The following is a 14,220-nucleotide window of genomic DNA, read 5'->3' as shown; positions in this document are numbered from 1 at the left end:
TTGATTTGCAAACAGGTTCTAATAAGATTAAACAAGCTTCTTCTTAAATAATATAAGATAGAAACTATCTAAATAACATGGTAAAAATATTATATCTAAATTGAATTTTACAAAAATTAATGAAAACGTCATGTAAACTTTATTTTTTCAATTAACATTTAAAACTTCCACGTTCCACGTTAATACTCTAGAAATGAACTTATTCTATATATTTATACCTAAAATCTTTGTTAATAACAACACTCTAAAAAGTATAAATGATAATATTTAAGTTTTTTCATGTAAAATTTGATATTCCATTATATATATTAATCTATTATGAAAATTATATATTAAAATTATTTTATTCATTAAACTTCTATTAGATTCACGTCAAATGGACCTACCATACACAATTCTAGTAAATAAATTTTTTTCTCAAAATGAATAGATGTAGAGGAAAATCATGCCGACATATATTATTTTTGAATTCACACTCATTTATTCTCCTTTTATAGTGTTTTTCATTTTCCATTCCCGTAAGATTTTCTAATATTAAAAAATATTATTTTTTATTTATATAAGATTTGATTTATTTTTTAATTTTATAATATATTTTTAATATTTTAAAAAATTACTTAGAATTTTTTTTATTTAATTTATTGTTGTGTTTATATTAATATATTTCTAGGTATGATTATTATGTTTATGAGTTATAATTTACTTAATTATAATGTTTTATGATTTTTTTTTATCGTTAATTATGTTATACTTTTTCTTGTAATATATTTTATTTTCATTATTACAGGGTTTTTAATGTTAAAAAAATAATATATTTATATAATATCTTATTTATTTAATGATTTATTTTTTAATTTTATAATACATTTTAATATTTTAAGAAATTACATTAAGTCTTGTTTTTATTTAATTTGTTGAATACATACTTCTTTTAATTATAATTTTTAAATTATACCTATTTACATTTAATACATATTTTTTTATTTTTAATTATAAATTTTAAATTTATGAATATGTGAAAGTTATTTATTTTTAAACAAAAATAAACTTATTTCATTATTAATTTTTTAATTGGTAAGGGTAAATTTGTAAAGTAACATTTTACACCTTTAAAATAATTCAAAATTTCCTCACAAACATCACATTAATCAGAAACTCCAATAAACTTTCCTCATAGATCTACTCTAACATATCTCAATCCAAACATTTCACACTTCTCTCTCACATCCTCATAAATCCACTACCTCAAATCCCCACAAATTCTCTCTTTAATCGAAACACACCTGTTCTTACAACAAGGACCAAGAACACTTGAAATGGGTTAATCAAGACTAATCCTTCAATCTTGGGCTGAATACTATCTTGGGCCGGGTACTTCTCTCCTTGATGAAAACTCTTGGCTTCTCCTCTCGGCTGGTGCTCTCGGCTTCTCCTCTCGGCTGGTGCTCTCGGCTTCTCCTCTCGGCTGGTGCTCTCGGCTTCTCCTCACAACAGGTGGGGGGTACCTGCAAGTCGCTCCGATGCCAAAGTCAGAAAAGGTTTAACGTTCATCAGATAAAATCACTCTTACCTTTTTCTTGTGCTGACCTCCTATTTATAGGGTTTCGTTGATGGGCCTTCTACAGTACTTTTGGACTTTCTTCTCACACCTTTTTATTACTTTTACACCCCCTTGTGCAAGTTCCTTATTTAAATTGGGCTTTATTATGATTTTTATTATCCTTTCAGGTTTCGGTTTAAACCTCTCGGTTTCAACCTTTTTCCCTTGTTTACTCAATGTTGTTCTCGGCCTAAACCTCTCGGTTTTAGCCTACCAGTACACTAGCCCCCGAGACAAAAATATTTTTATTTCAAGTTTAAAGAAATATTTGTGTCTTAATATAATATAATAATGTTTGACGTTTGATTTGATTTGATATGGAACGCTTTGATTTCTGCGCTTTATTTTGCTCAGTTTTCATGACTTGACAGGAACTTGCTATTTTGACCGTTAGATGACATATGTTTGAATGGTGCCACATGGTTTATATCGTTTGAAATTCTAGGGTTTTGCCTGGGTTATAAATAGGTTTGCCATTGGGTTTTTTATGATTGTGTGAGCTTTGCTGCTGTTTAGAAGGAAGTATATTGTCAATCTTCGTTCAATTCTTGCGAAGGTAATGTCTCTTTCAAGTTCTTCTGCTACTGATGAATTTTCAAGCGCGGGTGGTGAATCAACTGGCCGAGTGGTTCGAGAAGAAGTTCCTCCTGAGTCAAAATCTTCTTCTGCTACTCCATCTTGTATGAATGATTCAAGTGGAGCTCCTGCTGTTGATGTTCCTCAAGAATTTGGATTTATCATACCCCAGAAAAACCTTCGTCCTGGTTATCAATGGGTCAATCCTAAAGTCCGAGAGTATTTCTCGAAGTATCGTTCTGCTAACGAACTTCGGAGTTTTCTTTCCCGTTCTCAAATTTATTATTCTGATATTGAAAATGATATCATTTCATTTCGGCGTGTTGGTGATGTTGATAATGTGTGTCATGGCCGAGAAGGTGATAGCTATGAATTTTTTTATTTTTATGCTTGTTTTTTCAGAGATCTTCATATTCGATTGCCTTTGAACAATTTTCAAATGGGCGTTCTTAATTTTCTTAATGTTGCTCCTACTCAGCTTCATCCTAATGGTTGGGCTGCGATGCAAGCATTCATTATTTTGTGTAAATTATTGTCACTTTCTCCTAGTCCTTCTGCGTTTTTATACAATTATAGTTCTCGGCCTGGTAAACGGCCAGGGTGGTTGTCCCTTATTAGCAAGTCCAATGTGTGTTTTCTTAAGCCTTTTACGTCGTCGTATAAGGATTTTAAAGGAAGTTTTTTCAAAATTCTAATAGAGCCACTAGGAAGAGAATATTTCTTTAATGGAAATTCTCCAAAATTTCCTCTGTATTGGACGAAAGATCCTGTGAAGTTTAACTCAATATCCTTTCATTCGATGGGTGTGGCCGATCGTCATGTTATTAAAGTTTTTAGTCGTTTCTCGTATCAAGTTCCCACTCGTGCTTTGCTTCAGTTGTATACTTCATCACATCCTCGAGAAGATCTTACTGGTACGTGGTTATTCCGCATTTTCTTGCTTTTTAGGATAAGTTTTTTAACTTTGCTAAATTTTTTGTTGATTTTCAGCTCTGATGGCAAGTACTAATCCGAAAGCTCGATCTTACTTTTCGAAACTGCTTAACAAAGTGGGTGATGTTACTCCCCGACGCGAGAATGTGGTAAATCCTGTTGTGGAAGTAGAAAACGTGGAGCCAGTTGCTAATGTTGACGTGGTGGAACCGACAAGTAATGTTGATGTTGCTGGTCCTTCGAAGAAATCAAAGAAATGGGATAGGAGCAGCAAGAAGTCACATTCATCTTCTCGGCGCCATCGCCATAGTGGGAATGTTTCATGTGAACCTCTTCCCGAAACGATTTTTAGTGCTACGAATAAATATGCAAAATTCGTTCAAACATCTTTTAGTGAATCAACTTACAATATGCTGAAAAATATGGATGCTGCTTCATTAGCGGATTCTGTTATTGAATTATCAAGTAGAAATCTTTTGATTGGAAAAATGATGAAAGAGAAGAATGGAAACTGCGTGTCGTTGTCCGAATTTGAGAAGCTGAAGAATGATCTTGCTGAGTATAAGGATAGAATGAACTCTTTATCATTAGAGTTAGAGAAGGTGGTAGAACAGAAAGAACAACAAGAAATCGAAAATGAAGGTCTTGGAAAAGAAATTTCTGATTTGAAGAATGAAAACCTGAAATGTATTACGGAGAATGCTCAATTGTGCAAGGAGAATCAACTTTTGACTGAGAAGGTATCGGCGCTATCTTCTGCTAATGAATCTGACAAGAACACCATCAAACTTATGGATGAGGAGATTAATCAGCTAAAGACCAATGTTTTTGAAGCCGAAAGTTTTATATTTGAACAACACAAACTTGGCTTTGAGAAGGCTCTTCAACAAGCAAAATACTTTTATAAAATTCCTATTGATGAAGGTAATTTTGATGTTAAGAAGGACTTTTATAATGGTGAGCTAGTTCCTGCTAATGAGATTCCAGATAATGATGCTGAAGATATTAATATTGAAAATTAGGTATAGGGTTTTAAGGTTTAGTTTGTCGGATACTTCTCGGTTACTTGTGGAGAAGTATAATTGTTTTGGAATGCTAAGCTTTGTTGGATATTTGCATTCGTGATGTAATTCCTTTTTTTTTTTTGGGAACTTTTGTTAATATAAATGTTTAAGCTTTTGTGGTTATTATCGTAATTTTATTCTGTTATGTTCTGATAATTCTGTTATAATCGTTGAGGCTTGCTAATTTTCAGTTCTTTTGTTGAAAGCGTTAGAAATGTTAGAATTATTTGAGTTTACCTCTCGGTTTCTATTATTAGTTTAAAGACAACATTTTGTTGGAGCATGAAGATATTAACTGTTATGACTTGGACCTTTCGGTGTGTTTTTTTTTTTTTATTTGTCAAAAAATTGCGAAGTATAAAATTATTAATCAAAAACCTTTAATTTATTAAGGTTGATTCGTAATTGATATATTATTGACTGGAATATGCAACTGTCGGTTTAGTAATGTAAGTTGTACGAGTGACTTTCGGTTTTTAGAATTGTGTTTTAGCTCTGATCTTTCGGTTTTGAGATAAAATGTTTTAAGATTTGACAAATTTTAAAGGAAGATTCTGATAGCAGGGATTTTCAAAAAACGAAAGCTAATTCTGATCTTTCGGTTTTCGTGTGTTTTGAAGATTTTCAAGAATGAGCATTATATTTGTTTGTTCGGGAGGGATTTCACCTGAAATGAAAGCATCCAAGCCCGAAAAAGCTATGTAAATCGATTCTCGGGTGGGATTTCACCTGGAATGAAAGCATCCAAACCCAAAAAAAACTATGTAAATCTATTCTCGGGTGGGATTTCACCTGAAGTGAAAGCATCCAAAGCCGAGAGTTTATGTAAATCTATTCTCGGGTGGGATTTCACCTGAAGTGAAAGCATCCAAGGCCGAGAGACGAAGAATGTATATGTACATAATGAAAGATAACAAAACGGATTGTTTCTTGAGAATTCCTCTTCATTATATGATAAGTAATTTACATCTATTCTAACTGAAATAAAATTTTAGATGACTTGCATTCCAGGTTCTCGGTATCATTTTCTCTTCCAAAGTTTCTAACCTATAAGCTCCATTTTGTAAGTTTTCTAGCACTCTAAAAGGTCCTTCCCAATTGGATGCCAATTTTCCATGTCGTGGATCCTTTCGAGCATCAGTTCGCATTCTTCACACCAGATCCCCTTCTTTAAAAGCCCTAAATCTGACTTTTGCATTAAATCTCTTCATTGCTCTTCGTTTGACTGCCGTCTCTTTTATTTTTGCTTTTTCTCTAAGTTCTTCAATAAGATCAAGATCGGTTCTCAAACACTCATTGTTGATATTCCAGTCTTCCATTTGTCTTCTTAATGTGGGTTCATTAACTTCTACTGGTAACATTGCGTCTGTTCCATAAGTGAGATTGAACGGTGTTTCTCCAGTTGATGTTTGCGGTGTGCAACGATATGCCCATAAAATCTCCGGTAATTTCTCTGCCCATAATCCTTTAGCAGTCCCCAACCTCTTTTTTAATTGTCCAAGAATAACCTTGTTTGCGGCTTCAGCTTGTCCATTCGTTTGTGGATGTTCGACCGAAGTGGTTGTGGGCTTGATTCCCAAATCTGCATAAAATTCCATAAGTTTTTTGTCAATGAATTGTCGGCCATTGTCACTTACAATAGTATGTGGGATTCCGAATCGACATATTATATTTTTCCATATAAACGTTTGGACTTGCTGTGCCGTTATCTTTGTCAATGCTTCTGCTTCTATCCATTTTGTAAAGTAGTCTACAGCTACTATCATGAATTTTGTTTGGCCTCGTCCAAGTGCGAATGGGCCAAGTATATCAATTCCCCATTTTGCAAATGGCCATGGAGATATGATTTCTTGCAACTCCTGCGCTGGGATATGATTTAAGCTCCCAAACTCTTGGCATTTTCTACATGTTTTGACATAAACTTCACAGTCCTCTCGGATTGTTGGCCAATAATAACCAGCTCTACAAACCTTTGTTGCCATTGTTCGAGCTCCACAATGCAGTCCACAAATTCCTTCATGAAGTTCTTTGACCACATATTCTGCTTGTTCTTTGGTCAAACATTTTAACAAGGGCGTAGAGTATCCCCTTTTATATAGCTCATCACCGATTAGAATGAAATTAGCGACTTTCTTTGCTATTTTGACATCCGGCTGAACACCTTGCTCCTGGGTTTTTATGATTTCGATGTATGTGTTTATCCAGTCATCTTTGGCTGTTACAATATTGAAGCATTCGTCGAGACTAACTGTCGGATGACTGAGGGTTTGTTGTATGATGGAATTGTGTTGCACTTGTCTTTGTTGGCTTGCTAACTTAGACAATGAATCTGCTTTCATATTTAATTCTCTTGGAATGTATTTCATCTCGGCCTTGTTAAAACATTGCATAATATTTAAGACTTTATGATAATATTTCGTTAACAAAGGGTCTTTTACCTGATACTCCCCGTGCACTTGTCCCACCGACAGCTGTGAATCCGTTTTGCAAAGGACATTTTCCACTCCCATGTCTCTGGCTAATAATAATCCTGCAACAAGAGCTTCATATTCGTTCTGATTGTTGGATGTTTTGAACTCGAATTTGAGCGCCATTTCGACTTGGAAGTTATCGGGTCCTTCAAGTACTATTCCTGCTCCGCTTCCTCTTTTGCTTGACGCGCCATCTACATACAAAGTCCACTGGTCCTGTTGTGCTGATGTTGGCATCTGAATGATAAAATCTGCAAGAGATTGGGCTTTGATTGGTCCTCTTGGTTCGTATTTGATTCCATATTCCGAAAGCTCCATTGACCATGTCACCATTCGACCTGCAAGCTCTGGTTTTTTTAAAATTTTATATATTGGAAAATCTGTTCTCACTATTACCTGATGATTCTGAAAGTATGGTCGAAGGCGTCTTGCAGCATACACTAATGTTAGGGCAACTCTCTCAACTTTGGGATATCTGGTTTCGACATTTTGTAGGGTTCTACTCACAAAATATATCGGTTTCTGCTCTAGGTTTTCTTGGATTAAAGCGGCTCCTATTGCTTCATTTGAAGTAGCTAAGTAGACTATGATGGGTTGATTGGGTACAGGTTTTACTAAAATTGGAGGTTCAGCCACCATGCTCTTTATTTGAGATAAAGCTTGCTCACATTGTTCACTCCACACAAAATTTTCAGATTTTTTCAACAAGTTTATAATCGGTTTAGTTTTCTCAGCCAATATTGGCAAAAATCTTGATAGTGAATTCAACTTCCCTACTAGCCTTTGCACTTCTTTTAGGTTTTTTGGTCTTCCCATCTGCATGATTGCCTCACATTTGTCAGGATTAGCTTCAATTCCTCTGTTTGTCAACATAAATCCCAAAAATTTTCCTCCTCTGACGCCGAAAACGCATTTTTCTGGATTAAGTCGAATATTGTATTTCCTTATTTGAGCAAACACTTCTTCAAGGTCTTCCAGGTGTTTCTGTATCTCATTTGATTTAACAACCATGTCATCAACATACACTTCTAGGTTCTTTCCAATCTGTTCTTTAAACACTTTGTCCATCAATCTTTGGTATGTTGCCCCAGCATTCTTCAAGCCGAAAGGCATGACTTTATAACAATAATTTGCAACATCAGTGGTGAAAGCTGTTTTCGGGATATCAGGTGCATACATCTGTATTTGATTATACCCCGAATAAGCATCAAGGAAACTCATCATCTCTTGGCCAGATGCCCCATCAACTAGTCGGTCTATGTTAGGTAATGGATATGTGTCTTTCGGACAAGCTTTGTTCAAATCAGTGTAATCTATACACATTCTCCATTGTCCACTTGGTTTTTTGACGAGTACCACATTAGACAACCACGTGGTATACTTAGCTTCTCGGATAAAACCAGCTTGTATTAACTTTTGAGTTTCTTCAATTGCTGCTTGTCGTCGTTCTTCTCCTAACTTTCTTCGTTTTTGAGATACTGGCTTTGCTTCCCGGCAAACAGATAATTTGTGACACATTACCTCTGGATCAATTCCAGGGATATCAGACGGCCGCCAGGCAAATAAATCCTTATTACTACGCAACAGTGTGATAAGTTTGCTAAGCAATTCATCAGGCATACTTCCACTTACATAAGTGCATTGTCTGTCGTCTTGGCCTAACAGTACTGCTGTCGTTTCTTCTTTCGGTTCCAGCCTTTCCTCATTCAATCTGGGATCCAAGTCCACCATGGCTACTATTTTTTCAGCCTCTTTATCCACCTTCAAATTCATTTTTAAACTTGCTGCATAACATTCTCGAGCATCTCTTTGATTGACATAAACTGTAGCTATCTCTCCTTTTTCTGTTGGGAATTTCATGGCCAAATGTGGTGTTGACACGATTGCTCCTAACTTATTTAAGGAAGATCGTCCTAGCAACACATTGTATGAGGTGGATGCATCCACCACCAGATATCGGATTTTAATTTTTCTAACTTTGCTACCTCTTCCAAATGTTGTCACCAAATCAACATATCCCTTTGTGTTAACTCTTTCGCCTGAAAAGCCAATGATTTGCTCTCGAAAAGGCACTATGTCTTCTTCTCTCAAATGTAACCTTTTGAACGTATCCCAGAACAAGATATCGACCGAACTCCCTTGATCAACCAGGGTCTTCATGACAGCATATTCGGCTATTTCAACCGTGATTACCATAGGATCATCATGATCTGGATCAATTTCTTGGAAGTCTTCGTCTGTGAAAAGCATTGGTGGTAAAGTTCTTCTTTTGAAAACATGATTAACAGACCTGATATTTCTCCAATGTTGCTTTCGTGCAGATGAGGATTCCTTCCCAGAAAAACCTCCTGAGATCGTATTTATAAACCCCCTAACCGGTCTTCCCAAACTTCGCTCTCTGCTTCGTCTTACTGATTGAGTGTTTTGATAGATTCTATCTCTTCTTTCGTCTGGCCTTCCAACCCTTCTTTCGTCTCTTTTTTCCACTTGTTTTTCTCTCCTTTCCAACCTTTCAACCCTTCTTTCACCCAGCTCTCGCCCCCTCGTATCTCTCTCTGGACTCAACCATACTCTTGGATTTCCCCTTTGAACAAAACGTTTTAACTGTCCGGCATGAATCAACTCTTCTATTTTATCTTTCAACCCAATACATTCTTCTGTATGATGACCATGATTTTTATGATATTCACAATGTTTGGTGCGGTCTGCCCTTTCTGGTGTTCTTGCTTTTCTTGGTGATGGTATTATTTCGGCTGCCATGGCTTCCTGTAAAATTCTTGCTCTGTTCGTATTTAGAGGTGTGTATTGCTGGAACTTTCGAGCTCTGAATTCTTCTCGGGCTCTTCTTGCAACAGGCGGGTGTTCTCTTTCTGTCACCCTCTTCTCGCCTCCATCAACCCTTACTTGGTTTCGAAACTCCCTTAATTCTTCCATTTGCATAAATTTTGATGCCCGTTGCCTTAGTTCATCCAGATTGATCGCAGGTTTCTTGCAAAGACTATCGGCAAATGGTCCCGGTTTTAATGTCGTTATCATATGATGCATGGTGACCTCTGGACTAAGATTTCGGATTCCCAAAGCAACCTTTCCAAAACGTTCCATGAACATTCTTAAAGACTCTCCTTTCTCTTGTCTTATGTTCACTAAGGCGATTGACGTTAAATGATGGGGACGACTAGTTGCAAATTGAGCACCGAACTTTTCTATCAACGTATCAAAACAATCTATACTCAAAGGTGGGAGGCGTGTAAACCAGCTTAATGCTGCCCCTTTCAGAGTTGTAGGAAATACTCTGCACATAACAGCATCATTCCATGTATACAAGCTGATTTGAGTAGTGTATATTGCAATATGCTCATCAGGATCCGTACTTCCATCATATTTGTCAATGGTTAAGTTCTTCCAATTGTCAGGCAACGGAGTATCGACTATAACATCATAAAACGGATGTTTTATGGAAGATGTTCCTGCACAAACCCCAGAGTTTTCAAGCCATCTTCTTCTGGTTTGAGAATTTTCATTATATATCCTCTCGGTTTTAGCCTACCAGTACAACACCCTTAACACATAATATTTTTTCTATATGAATTCAATATAATGGGAGGATCATCTCCTTCATAATCTCAAATTTACAACTGAACCTAAACATTCCTATATAGTGTTTTTTTAAAAATAAATATATAATAAATTATAAACTTACCAATAATTCCCCTATAATAATATTAAGCATAATATATTAATAACTTATAATAAATATAATAACAATATAGTGATAAAGATAAACAAATTATAACACTTATAAACATAAACATAGTAATTGCGGTGTCAGTCTAACTGAGATGTCTAGTTGCATAGTGATGCCTAACATGAAAACTTTTTATAAAAAAAAAACATAAACATAGTAAAACATGTTTTTATTCTATGATTTTTTTAATTATAACTCTCATTAAACACTCTAGAAAATACATCTAACTATTTTAAAACACGTTCTACATATTTCTATACAAACTTAAAGTTTTTCAAAATATTTCTATTAAAAGATTATGACTTATAGAAATACAAATATTTACATATCCACAGCTCAAAATAAAACTCTGAAACCTTTAAGGCTCTCCTGCACCTGTATGGTCACCTACTCGTGTACATAGTACAATCATTGCAGTTCAAACACAACACGAAAAACAAGGGTAAACTTGTGAAAATAAAATTTTATAATATACACAATTAAATTAAAAGAGAAAATCAAATTGCATGGTCAATTTCTCAATTATTCAATCTTCTTCAAATTCCAACATATAACAATCACATAGATCTCACATGGATCTACACATTTTGAATATTCAACAAACAACGTCTTCCGGAAGACCCGTATTAAGTAAGTCCTACCAGAGACTAACACCTGATCCGAAGATTACTAGCGAATCTAACAGAAAGGATCAGGGTAAGTTCAATACAACCCAAGCCGTGCATCTCATATGTCACCGTGTTCATGAACTCCCTTATCAGCTTCTCACTACCTGATATCTTAGTCTATGTGACTTAGATCATCAGTGAAGCTCGGAGATCTCTGTTACCACATAGGCATCAATACTTAATACACAACAAACATTAGTCCATACATTATCCCAAATGTATGAATTCAATTCCACACCATTTCATCATACAATATCATTCCAAACACGATCCACAACATTCAAAACCTTAATTAACATAAAAAACAACACTTAAATATTAAACCATCAAAATCTAATATTTTTTATAAATTTTAAATAATATATAAACAAACAACACAATATATAAACACACAATATATCCCTACAAGAGAAATTGAATATTGGGACCACGTCCCTTCCACATTCAGATCTTCTATCCTAGGGTGCTATTAAAAATTAAATTTCGCTTCCCTTATCTTAGTTGCTTGCTTTCCAAGCAACCTCTAGAATTTTATTCTCCATAGTCTGGATAAGCTTCAAGATTTACGAGCCTAATCCAAGTTATCCAAATAGAACAAAAATTCAGTATATAGTAGAATAAGTTGAGAGGATTAAACTTCTCAATTGACCCCACCAAGATTGATGACTAAATCCTAAGAAAAAACAGAGAACAAATGATCTTTAGAGCAAAAATGAACTTACTCTATTTAAAAATCTGATCGGGTAGAAATGTTTCGTAACTCCTCAGCTACAGCGTGGTATGATCAAATTCTAAAATAGATGAGGTATGAAGTGAGAAATTAAGAGAGAAGATAGAAGGGATAGATGGAAAAAAAATAAGAAGGAGAAAAAGAAGACTGTGGTGCAGTGGGGGCTTCCCTGCTTTTGTACCACGCTGTTACATTATCTCCAACTACAAAAATTTTTGTCCTCGAAAATGAACTTACCAAGAAAGAGATTAGGGTATGATGCTTGTATCCCCTCTTCAATTTCCCAAGTGGAATCTATAGAGAAGGGATCCCACAATACTTTCACCATGGGAATACTTCTTTCCCGAAGTTGTTTCACTTGTGAATCTAAAATTCTTATTAACTTCACTTCAACTGACATATTTTCTTTCACTTGGATGGAATGAAACTCTAGAATGTGGCTGGGATCAGGTACAAATTTTCTTAGCTGGGATACATGGAAAATATTGTGAATGTTAGCTAAAGGAGGAGACAAAGCAATTTCATAAGCCACATGGCCTATTCTTCTAAGAATTTGATAAGGTCCTATGAACTTAGGAGTTAATTTCTTGGATTTGAGTGGTCTTCCTACACCAGTGAACGGTGTAACTCTAAAAAAGACATGATCACCTGCAGAGAATTCTAAAGGTCTTCTTCTTTGATCCGCATAAGATATTTGCCTGCTAAGAGATGTTTTCTATCTTTCTTGAATCATTTTGACTTTCTCATTGGTTTCTTGTATTAATTCTTGTGCAATTAACACACTCTCACCATCCTGAAACCAACACAGAGGTGTCCTACACTTTCTTCCATACAATGCCTCGAAAGGAGCCATTCCTATGCTAGCTTGGTAACTGTTATTGTAAGTGAACTCTACCAAAGGTAGAATTTTATCCCAACTGCCCAAATGATCTAACACATAAGTCCTAAGCAAATCCTCTAAGGACTGGATAGTTCTCTCTAATTGTCCATCAGTCTGAGGATGATATGTTGAACTAAGTCTGAGTTTAGTCCCCGAAGCTTTTTGAAGTGTTTGCCAGAATCTGGAGGTGACTCTAGGATCTCTATTTGAAACTATGCTGGAGGGTACACCATGCAATATGACTATTTCATCTATGTAAATCTGGGCCAACTTTCACATAAAGATTCTCAAATCTATAGGTAAGAAGTGTGCCGACTTTGTCAACCTATCCACTATGACCCAAATAGAGTCATGCTTCCTCAAAGTACGTGGTAAGTGGGTAACAAAATCCATTGAGATACTATCCCACTTCCACACTGGAATGTCTAACTGAATTAACATGCCTCCAGGTCGTTGATGTTCAATCTTTGATTTCTGACAAGTCAAGCAAGCAACTACAAAGTTAGCTACATCATTATTCATGCCATGCCACCAATAGGACTTCTTGAGATCTTGATACATCTTCGTCATTTTTTGATGTAAACTGGGTTTGATTTTATGACCTTCAGATAGCAATATTTTCTTTATTTCATTATCCTGGTATGCATATTCTATTCTTAAATCTCAAAATACCATCCATTCCTAAAGAGAAGTCTTTAGCTTTGTCAGTATTTAATAAGCCCATGAAGTTCTTCAATTTTGAATCTTCCAACTGCTTCTCCTTCACCTTCTCCAGAAATTCATTAGTTATAACAAGTGTATTACAACTAATGCATTTTGAAGACATGGAAACCTCCAAATTCATACTCTTGAAATCTTCAATCAATGCTAGCTCTCTAATCATAAGCGAAGATATTTGTATCTTTTTACGACTCAACGCATCTGCAACAACATTTGCCTTCCCAGGATGGTATATTAGCTAGAAATCATAGTCCTTTAAAAATTCGATCCACCTCATCTGCTTCATATTAAGCTCCTTCTGATCAAACAAATACTTCAAGCTTTTATAATCACTGAACACGTTAAAACTAACTCTGTAAATAAAATGTCTCCATATTTTTAAAGCAAAGACAACTCCTGCCAATTCTAGATCATGAGTTGGATAATTTCTTTCATGCATCTTTAATTGACGAGAAGCATAGGCAACAATTTTCTTATTCTGCATTAGAATACAACCCAATCCCTGATAGGAAGCATAACAGAAAAAATCCAAAAGACTAATTGGTATCAGGGATTGTCAATACAGAAGCATTAGTCAACCTTCTTTTCAACTCTTCAAAGCTTCTCTCACATTGCTCAGTCCATGCAAAAGGATGATCCTTTCTAGTCAATTGGGTCAAAGGAGCCACTATTTTAGAAAAGCCTTCTATAAATCTCCTGTAATTTCCTGCTAACCCGACAAAGCTTCTAATTTCTGTAACTATTTTAGGACGTTCCCACTGAAGTACAACCTCCACTTTAGAAGGATCTACTGATATTCCCTGTGCAGAGATGACATGTCCTAAAAATTATAT

General features: G+C 35.3%; 1 protein-coding gene across 1 annotated transcript; it reads right to left on the bottom strand.

Annotated features, from left to right (window-relative positions):
• Nucleotides 1–5,324: 5,324 nt before the first annotated feature.
• On the bottom strand, nt 5,325–13,237 carry LOC137839197 (uncharacterized). Its single transcript, XM_068648323.1, has 4 exons — nt 12,993–13,237; nt 12,577–12,884; nt 12,025–12,393; nt 5,325–10,111 (listed from the first exon to the last, which is right to left on the bottom strand). Exons 1-4 carry the CDS (start codon nt 13,235–13,237, stop codon nt 5,325–5,327), a joined length of 5,709 nt encoding a protein of 1,902 aa, XP_068504424.1.
• Between the last annotated feature and the right edge of the window lie 983 nt (nt 13,238–14,220).

The sequence above is a fragment of the Phaseolus vulgaris genome, chromosome 11 (genome assembly GCF_000499845.2).
Source record: "Phaseolus vulgaris cultivar G19833 chromosome 11, P. vulgaris v2.0, whole genome shotgun sequence".
NCBI lineage: Eukaryota > Viridiplantae > Streptophyta > Magnoliopsida > Fabales > Fabaceae > Phaseolus > Phaseolus vulgaris.
Note: the sequence above shows the minus strand (reverse complement) of the source record. Positions and strands in the feature narration are given on the sequence as shown.

Bases quoted from the DNA above. Each gene is read 5' to 3' on its own strand.
- LOC137839197 (XM_068648323.1), bottom strand. From the start codon at position 13,237: ATGACGAAGATGTATCAAGATCTCAAGAAGTCCTATTGGTGGCATGGC. The intron at 12,885-12,992 runs GTTGACAAAGTC...TGTACCCTCCAG, and splicing joins ATTTGGGTCATAGTGGATAG to CATAGTTTCAAATAGAGATC. The intron at 10,112-12,024 runs GTAAGTTCATTT...GGGTTTGTGCAG, and splicing joins ATACCCTAATCTCTTTCTTG to GAACATCTTCCATAAAACAT.